At 39.3% G+C, this 9891-nt stretch overlaps 2 protein-coding genes across 2 annotated transcripts; both read left to right on the top strand.

Moving 5' to 3' along the window:
• Positions 1–1052: 1052 nt before the first annotated feature.
• Positions 1053–2437, top strand: LOC139422167 (interferon a3-like). The gene is made up of 5 exons (XM_071173323.1): positions 1053–1202; positions 1362–1433; positions 1841–1993; positions 2135–2233; positions 2351–2437. The coding sequence occupies exons 1-5, from the start codon at positions 1053–1055 to the stop codon at positions 2435–2437; spliced, it is 561 nt and encodes a 186-aa protein (XP_071029424.1).
• Positions 2438–4520: 2083 nt separating this feature from the next.
• On the top strand, positions 4521–7591 carry LOC139422511 (interferon a3-like). Its single transcript, XM_071173669.1, has 4 exons — positions 4521–4655; positions 4824–5006; positions 7026–7198; positions 7516–7591. Exons 1-4 carry the CDS (start codon positions 4521–4523, stop codon positions 7589–7591), a joined length of 567 nt encoding a protein of 188 aa, XP_071029770.1.
• The last annotated feature ends 2300 nt before the right edge of the window (positions 7592–9891 follow it).

The raw sequence follows: 9891 nt of genomic DNA, 5'->3' as shown, positions 1-9891 counted from the left end.
TTTTGAATGTTAGTTCAATGGAGAGTACCAATCGCTCTTAAAACAAAGCCTATACTCTTCAGTCGCTGGGGAGGAAAGGTAATAGATGCAGAGGTCCCATCAACTTACATAACCGGAGGAATAAATAAAATATGTATTTACAAGCCCATTAAAGACAAGACTATTGAATACAGAGACAGATTATCTACGTGAAAGAAGTATCATACGCACACATTCCTAATGGCCCAGATTCAAAAGCCCCCGCAATATAGGCTCAAATTTAAGCAGTATTCCCAAGGTCAGTACTGCCTGTGCACTTCATAGGCTACCAGTGTCTTTTTCTGAAAACCGGGAGCATATAGAAGGGGGTCTATCAAAATATTTCAGACCACCCAAACCTGTTTCTAAAACGAAATAAAGTAATGTTGAGGTTCTATTTCATACAACCCATACAAGGTTGATCTGTATCTTTACATAGACAGTTGGGGTCCACAAACCACAATTACCCTATAAGCAGGTGGTTACAACGTAGTTGACACCAAAGTTTCTGTGTGCAACTGAAAAGGTGTTGCGTTTTCAAACATTAAATACTTTGGTTTTCGAAGTGAAAGGCCAAACTAAATTTGTTCTATATGGTGATATTTATTTAGGCCATAGTCCGATGGATTCACATGTTTATTTTTTTCATCAAAATAATCCTGGTTGAAAGGTCAAAATTTCGTGATAAAATAGCAAATAGCTGAAGATGTAACAATTATTCGAGCGATGCACCTGTCCTTTCGATGCATTTTCTCCACACGTACAAAAACACTCAGGTATGAAAGTGTAAGGGAACTTCCACCTTTCACTTTTTGAACACCTTGCAGACTCGTTGTATAAAGGATCGACACAGGTTGGAACATGGAAGAACTTGGGTGGCAGAACTGGTATTGATCAGTCAGGAAGAACACGTTATATCTTTATCCGTTGCGGACAACTTACTTTTGTCGGAATTATACGAAGTAGTCTATCTTTCGGAAGTGCACCAACGTTGATTGCGGACAGACCGAGAACTACAGTAGACCTACGCTAAAATGGGTTCAATCACCTTTTGGATGTGCTTGGTCATGACGATTTGCACCTGGAATAAAACCATCGGATGCACATGGATGAAGACACTGCCTCGGTCTCCGAGCATGTTCCAAGTGTTCAGCAACAACACCATAACGATGCTTCAGAAAATGGTAGGATATAGGGTCATGTTTAATCACTTGTTCCTGGTCATTGAGCTCTTGTCATCTTTTCAACATTTCATGAGCTGCTGTGTTTCATTGAAATTACCTGACTCCTTTTTGTACAATAATAATAATGCAATATTTTGTTTATATTTTTTGGCATCTCAGGGTCATGAAGTCTCTCGAGGACCTCAGATCACTTTCCCTGATAAACAATACAGACAAGTCAATAATTTCAAGGTAAGAAATATGCATAAAAAATGTTTTGTTCTATCCATAACCTTTTTTTCTAAGAGTGGATTAAACACTGAATTCGGGAAGTATTCAGACCCCTTCACCTTTTCAACATTTTGTTATGTTACAGACCATTTCTAAAATGGATTACAAATAAATAAAAAAACATAAAAAAACGTTTTGGCTTTGTCATTATGGGTTATTGTGTGTAGATTGATGAATGAAATCATATTTATTACATTTTAAATTAAGGCTGTAACGTAACAAAATGTACAGATAGTGAAGTGTTCTGAACACTTTTCCGAATGCACTGTATATAATTAGGTTAAAACGAATTTACAATTTGCTATAATTTTTCGATATTTGCCATCAATTCATAAGGCATATACTAATACAAATCACTCTTCTTCTAGGCTGACGAACAGATTGCCTTCATTTCGCATACTCTGAACGCTATAAAGAAATTGTTCAGCAGTGGTAAATATGAGTCCACCGCCTGGGACCAGAAAGGAGTTGACAAGTTTATGAATGACCTCTATCGCCAGACCTCGGAGCTGGACCAATGCGTATGTCATTTGTGATTTTCGCCTCTTTAACAGTAATGCAAAAAGGAAAACATTATACTATCCTTCTTGATTATAATATAAGTGGTTACATGTTAATCAAAACATAATATTAAATGAATGATTTGTATTTTGTTCTAACAGGTAAAGGCTATGAAAACTAGACTGTCAAAATCTGTCAACAGAGTGAACAAAAAGATGAGCCTTCACTTCAAGTTCCTGAAGCATTTCTTGAAACGCGAGGTAGGTTGATCCATTTGTCTTACAAAGAGAGTACATTCACCAAATCTGGATGTTTTTATGTGATGATACAATATGTGTCTATTCTAAAATATTAACAAGTGTATTTCGTTTATGCAGGATTACAGCGCGAGCGGCTGGGAAGACATAAGGACAGTGGTGCTGGCACACCTACAAAGACTAGACACAACATTAAGTAGCAAATGAGCGTTATGTGTGTGTTGTGTAGATATTTGTTATTTATATATCTATTTATCTATTCATATATCTAACTATATCTTTTTACATGTTTACTTATTTGTTTTTTTAACGTATTTATTTATTGTGTAGTCATGTATTCACAACTCCGAGGAGTAAATATTTTTTTATTCTGAATAGTTATGTGATTGACTTAGGCTATACATGGCCTAATGTATCAATGTTTCCGTGCATTTTTTTTATTCATGAAGGCCATTGCATACTGTATTTATTATTGCAACCTGATAGGAAATGTTTGTTATTGTAATAATGAAATATATTAAAATTAAATAAATGTGTCCTCTACAGCTGTAATCTTTTTTAATCAAATAAATTCTAATTTATCGCATACACACATTTAGCAGATATTTTAACGGCTGTAGCTATATGCTTGTTTTTCTAGCTCTACCACTGCAGTAATATCTGACAATACAAAACAATACACACACATCTAAAAGAAAATTAATGGACATAAGAAACATAGAAATATGTCGGAGTCCGGAGTATATATACACAGTACCAGTCAAAAGTTTGGACACACCTCAGGGTTTTTCTTTATCTTTACTATTTTCTACATTGCAGAATAATAGTGAAGACATCAACACTATGAAATAACACATATGGAATCATGTAGTAACCAAAACATTGTTAAACAAATCCAAATATATGTTATATTTGAGATTATTCAAAGTACCCACCCAGCTTTGATGTCTGCTTTGCACACTCTTGGCATTCTCTGAACCAGCTTCAGGAGGTAGTCACCTGGAATGCATTTCAATTAACAGGTGTGCCTTGTTAAAAGTTAATTTGTGGAATTTCTTTCCTTCTTAATGCGTTTTAGCCAATCAGTTGTGTTGTGACAAGGTAGGGGTGGTATACAAAAGATAGCACTATTTGCTAAAATACCAAGGCCATATTTCTGTCAGGAACAGCTCAAATAAGCAATGAGAAGTGACAGTCCATCATTACTTTAAGACATGAATGTCAGTCAATGCGGGACATTTCTAGAACATTGAATGTTTCTTTAAGTGCAGTTGCAAAATCCATCAAGCACTATGATGAAACTGGCTCTCACGAGGACAGCCACAGGAAAGGAAGACAGAGTTTATTAAGACCCTGATGGAACAGGTGTTTTCGAACTGGGTTGGAAAAAAGCCTGCACCTTCTCCTGCTGGTCTCCAGGACCGTGCAGACAGTTTTGGTGACCACTTCCCTACAGTATAATATACTATGATCTTTACAGTTAAACAGACTTTGAATATTATGAATTAATCCCAACATTATTTAGAAAAAGGGAGAAATGAACCAATGCCAAGTTTTGACCTTGCAGAGTCAAAAACGTGCACAGCACTATGACACACACACACACACACACACACACACACACACACACACACACACACACACACACACACACACACACACACACACACACACACACACACAAAGAAAATAGAAAGTTCCAACAAATCATGTTGTCGTTGCTTGTCAACTTTGCATACATAGCAGACAACAGTAAGGTGAAAGTTGGTTACGTCATTGTGAAAATTAAAGTTGGGAGATGTGGGTATTGACGCTGACGTTTCCCATTCACTTTTCCGTTGTAGCGCAACAGCAAAGGACTACGGAACAATATTTCGGACTAACTTTGATCGAAAACCACTAAATGAATGTCTTATATGGCTACATTTCTTAAGAAGTTTGGGTTTTCGCCTTCGACGATATTATCAGACTTTTTTTTCGGTTCAAGCGAAGTTATTAGCAGTTGAAAGCAAAGCTCGCGAATAGCCTATAGTCGCTAGTAATAGTCAAGCCGATATCTAAAATGAATAATCTTACCTTGTGATTCAATTATAATTTAAAGCTGATTTCAAGGAGAATGTGAATAGATTTACTTGTTTTTTTTTTCGGAAGTCACCGCCTCCGGTAGGTTGATCGGTGGGAAATTCTCCATACAGTTTTCCCTTTCCCAATTCCAGATTAAACTACTTAACACAATGAATATGTTCAAACTCATATGGAAAACTAACAGCGAAACAAATAGCTGTTTACAATGTATACAATGCAGAGCTGGACTTGTATTGTTCTTATTATTTGCAGTATGCAGAGCGTGTGTCATTGCTGTGACTGGATCCGACACCACTACGGTCACTTGAGCGCAGAATACCTTTCCCTGCTGGACCAGATGGTGAGTTATTAGCACACTGTAAGAGGAGACTGAATGCATGTATTAAGGACAGCAAAACAACCAACCAAGTAAAATAGTCATATGTTTCATGTTTAGCATCTGTGTTAGAAAACTGTTAGCCTATATTTGAATATACATACTAAAAGGGCGCTAAGGCTATAATGACAGAGATATCAAGAGACGCTATCTACATTAGGCCTACTGTACTGTAAAGTCAGATTCCGGAACGAGGCCATCTATAAAATCACAAAACTGTTTGATGGGAATATGAAGTCCGTCACCTGGAACAAGAAAAACCTGGACGATTTCCTCAAAATTCTAGAAAACCAATTTGAGAACCTTAATTCCTGCGTAAGTAACGGGTCTATTTAAAGTATAATCCCTGTTCAGGTCAGGGTTCTCCAATCCCGTTTATGTCGAGGTACCCTCCTGTAAGTTTTCGCTCCAACCCCAGTTGTAACTAACCTGGTTAAGTTGATCAACTACCTATTTAATCAGGTGTGGTAGATTAGGGTTGGAGTGAAAACCTAAAGGAATGCAGTTCTCCAGGAACAGGGTTGGAGAGCCCTGGTTTTGCTGTAGCCTACTAACTCTACAAGTGGAGAAATTGACTTATAAAGTACACATATGTTCAACTTTTTCCACATTTTGTTACCTTACAGACTTTTTCTAAAATTGATCAAATTGATTTTTCCCCTCTTCAGTTTATACACAATACCCCATAATGACAAAGCAAAAACCGTGTTTTAGATATTTTGTCAAACATAATAACAATACAAAACTGAAATATCACATTTACGTAGGTATTCAGACCCTTTACTCAGAACTTTGTTGAAGCACCTTTGGAAGTGATTACAGGCTTGAGTCTTCTTGGCTATCATGCTACAAGCTTGGCACATCTGTATTTGAGGAGTTTCTGCCATTCTTCTCTGCAGATCCTCTCAAGTTCTATTCGGTTGGATAGGGAGCGTCGCTGCACAGCTATTTTCAGGTCACTCTAGAGATGTTCGATCATTTTAGCGTAAGTCCGGGCTCTTGCTGGGACACTCAAGGACATTCAGAGACTTGTCCCAAAGCCACTTTTGCGTTGTCTTGGCTGTATGCTTAGGGTCGTTGTCCTGATGGAAGGTGAACCCTCGCCCCAGTCTGAGGTCCTGTATGCTCTGGAGCAGGTTTTCATCAAGGATATCTCTGTACTTTGCTCTGTTCATCTTTCCCTTGATCCTGACTAGTCGCCCAGTCCCTGCCAATGAAAAACATCCACAGCATGATGCTGCCACCACCATGCTTAACCGTAGGGATGGTGCAAGGTTTCCTCCAGACGTAATGCTTGGCATTCAGGCCAAATATATTTCATAAGACCAGAGACACTTGTTTCTCATGGTCTGAGAGTCCTTTTGTCAGGGAGGTGCCGTTTGGCAAACTCCAATCCGGCTGCAATGTGCCTTTTACTGAGGAGTGTCATCCGTCTGGTCATTCTACCAGAGATGGTTGTCTTTCTGGAAGGCTCTCCTATCCCCACAGTAGAAATCTGAAGCTCTGTCAGAGTGACCATCGGGTTCTTCGTCACCTCCCTGACCAAGGCCTTTCTCCCCCGATTGCTCAGTTGTGCCAGGCGGCCAGCTCTGGGAAGAGTCTTGGTGGTTACAAAGTTCTTCAATTTAAGAATGATGGAGCCCACTGTTTTCTTGGGGACCTTCAATGCTGTAGAAATGTTTTGGTACCCTACCCCAGATCTGTGCCTCGACACAATCTTGTCTCAGAGCTCTACGGACAATTTCTTCATGTCCTGGTTTTTGCTCTGACATGAACTTTCAACTATAGGACCTTAAATAGCAGGGTGTGACTTTCTAAATCATGTCCAATCATTTGATTTTACCTCAGGTGGACTCCAATCAAATTATAGAAACACCTCAAGGCTGATCAGTGGAAACAGGATGCACCTGAGCTGAATTTTGAGTCTCATAGCAAAGGGTCTGAATTCTTATGTAAATAAGGTATTTCTGTTTTTGCATTGTCATTATTGAATATTGTGTGTAGATTGATGAATCATTTTTTTCTTTAATCCATTTTAGAATGAGGCTGTAACGTAACAACATTTGGAAAAAGGGAAGGGGTATGAATACTTTCCAAACGCACTGGATATGGGTTATTACAGATTTTGAGCCCGTTTGCGACATCACATAAATAATATTGCAGCAATGAGAAATGTAAATTATTGTGGATTATAATTAATGGAAAGTTTTCATGGGCTTTGATGCATTTTTCATTATGGCAAATCAAGTTTGATATTTTAAAGTGGAAATTACAATCTTTAGAATCCTTTTCAAACATTGAATACACATTAAATTTCAATTTCCTGCCGTGCAGAAAAATTCTCAGAAAAAAAGGGATCAAATGAATATACTACATCTGCATGATGCTAAAGTATTGTTTCATTTTGTCCGACATGTATCACCTGCCATGAAACCTGAGAGGAGACTGAAGCGGTACTTCAAGAAGTTGAATAGGAAGGTTCTGAGAAAAATGGTGAGTTTGATTTCGTATGGAAATGTGTTTAATACATGTAATCATGAATATAAACTAGGGTAAACAGGAGCAGTGTTCTTTAAAACAAAATAGTGAGTACTGGGGACATATGTATCAAGCATCTCAGAAGTGCTGATCTTGTATCAGGTCTCCTCTGTACTTATTTATAGTGATCTTGAAGACAAAACTGATCCCAAATCAGCTCTCCTACTCCGAGAAGCTTAATGCATACGTGCATTTCTATGTTCTTTCTATGTTGTTCAAGACAATATGGTCACTATTTTGCCAAGAAAGTTCACCCCACTAATATTTGAAATGTTCTGTTTTTCAGAACTACAGTGCTCATCAGGAAAGAGATGAAACGTCATCTGCAAATATTGGATATCCTTGTGGCACAATTGTACTGACCATCCAGACTCATTTCAGAAGCTACACCCTTACCAGTTTATAAAGCATGAATACAATCATGTGGGACCCTGTCAGTCTATTTATTATATTTAAATAATACATTATCGTTTTTTATTTTAATAATTTATTATTTATATTTTGTATTTCCCTTTTGTACCTGTGTTGAACTGTAATGCCGGTCTACTTGAAAAAGCAGTGAAAAAATAATATTGAAAATCTGAATTAAAACCTATTTTGTATAAATTGTCCAAATTTCGTTCTTGTCTGAAACCAATGAGAGTGGATTTATAATATCTTATATAACCATCAGAGGGGATTCACATTAAACTTGTTGCTGATCAGTCACATGATCATTTCTACTTTAAGTTTATGTATGCTTGTACTTTCGTTTCTTTATGTAACTTATTTTTTATATGTATTTATACTTTATGAGGGTTGCTGTTCATGTTTTTCCTGTTCGTTTTATGTGTGTTAATCACACTGGGGCTGTGGGCTGAAGGGGGTGGGGAGATCTGGGTGAGGAGTAGAGGATAATTTGGGGGACCAGGAACTTGACATTGTGGGATGTTTATTTATAAAGTCTGTCCAATGTATTAAACACCTGCATGTCTTACTATGATTGGAGGAGAAATAAGAAAAAAGACATGGAAAAAGAGACAAAAAACAAGCAATACTTTTAATGGATAATAGTTTAGTCCCCTGAAAAAGGCAGGGTGCGCAAAAAAATAAAAACAAATAATTTATATAGCTTAGTCATATATATATATATATATATATATATATAACTTTTTAAGTGGCATGGGGATCCTGCTAATAATTCTCAATGGATTACTGAGGTCAATTCTTGTATGACATTAGACAAAGTGTGTATTAAATAGGCCAATGTGGCAGCATTGTAGATATATCATGTGTATCCATTTGTATTATGGTATGAGGTTATTATTTAACATCTAGAATGGTGTGTATGTGTGTTTATATTGTATGGTATAATACTCAGAGCCCCACTGTCAAACCCTGGCCATAGAGAGGCTTATATTCTCTATTTTGGTTAGGCCAGGGTGTGACTAGGGTGGCCATTCTAGGTTCTTTATTTATTTTCTATTTATTTGTTTTTGGCCGAGTGTGGCTCCCAATCAGCGGCAGCTGTCTATCGTTGTCTCTGATTGGGAATCATACTTAGGCAGCCTTTTTTCCCACCTGTGTTTTTTGGGTATTTAGTTTCTGTTCAGTGTCTACACCTGACAGAACTGTTTCGGTTTTTCACTTTGTTCGAGTGTTTTTTGAGAAATAAAATATGAACACTTACCACTTGGTCAGATCCTCATTCCGACGAGAGTCGTGACAGAACTACCCACCACAAAATGACCAAGCAGCATGGCCAAGCGGAGAAGGGATCCTGGGCACGGGAGAGAAGGGAGTTTAGGTCATCGTGGACATGGGAGGAGATCATGGCAGGCGACAAAAGCCTGCCATGGAAACAGACGGAGGCAGATAGAGAGATCAGGAGTTACGGCAGAGACGGGAGCACTAGAGGCAACCCCCCCAAAATTGGGGAGGGACACAGGTTGGCGAGCAGAGTTGGTCACGGTTCCAGTGCCATGTTTTACGCACCGTGCATTCAGTGCACAGACACAGCTCGGTGCGTGCAGTACATGCTCTCCGTACCTGCCCGTAAAGAGGGGTATCCAGCCAGGAAGGGTGGTGCCGGCTCAGCGCTCCTGGTCTCCAGTGCGCCTCCTCGGGCCAGGATATCCTGCGCCTGCTCTGTGCAAGGTGTTTCCAGTGCGCCTGCACAGCCCAGTGCATCCTGTGCCAGCGCCTCGAACGTGCCGGGCTAAAGTGGGGATTCAGCCAGGAGGGGTTGTGCTTGCTCTAAGCTCCAGACCTCAGTGTGCTTTCACAGCCCATTGCATCCTGTGCTGGTCCCCTGCACTTGCTGGATTGAAGTGGGTATCCAGCCAGGATGGGTTGTGCTTGCTCCACGAACCAGGCCTCCAGTGTGTCTCTCCAGCCGGGTGAGCCCTGAGCCTGCCCCACGAACCAGGCCTCCAGTGTGTCTCTCCAGCCCGGTGAGTCCTGGTGAGTCCTACTAATGGTCAATAGTGAATTGTAAATTGGAGTTGGGTTTCAGTTCAACATCTGTTCGGAATCTGTGGAATGCAACTCCTGAACTCAGTGACGTGTGCCTCATGTGCCATATTGTCATAGGTCTGTACATTGAGTCGGGGGCAGGATGTGGCCATTGGCCACGTTGTACTGCAAGGACTTCTGATTGGTCAACACCAGGCTGGGGAGTGGG

This window comes from Oncorhynchus clarkii, chromosome 12 (assembly GCF_045791955.1).
Source record: "Oncorhynchus clarkii lewisi isolate Uvic-CL-2024 chromosome 12, UVic_Ocla_1.0, whole genome shotgun sequence".
NCBI classification, from domain to species: Eukaryota; Metazoa; Chordata; class Actinopteri; order Salmoniformes; family Salmonidae; genus Oncorhynchus; species Oncorhynchus clarkii.
This window is presented reverse-complemented; position numbering and strand designations above follow the sequence as displayed.

Coding starts and splice junctions, on each gene's coding strand:
- LOC139422167 (XM_071173323.1), top strand. CDS start 1,053: ATGGGTTCAATCACCTTTTGGATGTGCTTGGTCATGACGATTTGCACC. Junction 1,994..2,134: donor CCTCGGAGCTGGACCAATGC/GTATGTCATTTG, acceptor TTGTTCTAACAG/GTAAAGGCTATGAAAACTAG. Junction 2,234..2,350: donor AGCATTTCTTGAAACGCGAG/GTAGGTTGATCC, acceptor TCGTTTATGCAG/GATTACAGCGCGAGCGGCTG.
- LOC139422511 (XM_071173669.1), top strand. CDS start 4,521: ATGTATACAATGCAGAGCTGGACTTGTATTGTTCTTATTATTTGCAGT. Junction 5,007..7,025: donor TTGAGAACCTTAATTCCTGC/GTAAGTAACGGG, acceptor CCTGCCGTGCAG/AAAAATTCTCAGAAAAAAAG. Junction 7,199..7,515: donor AAAATGGTGAGTTTGATTTC/GTATGGAAATGT, acceptor TCTGTTTTTCAG/AACTACAGTGCTCATCAGGA.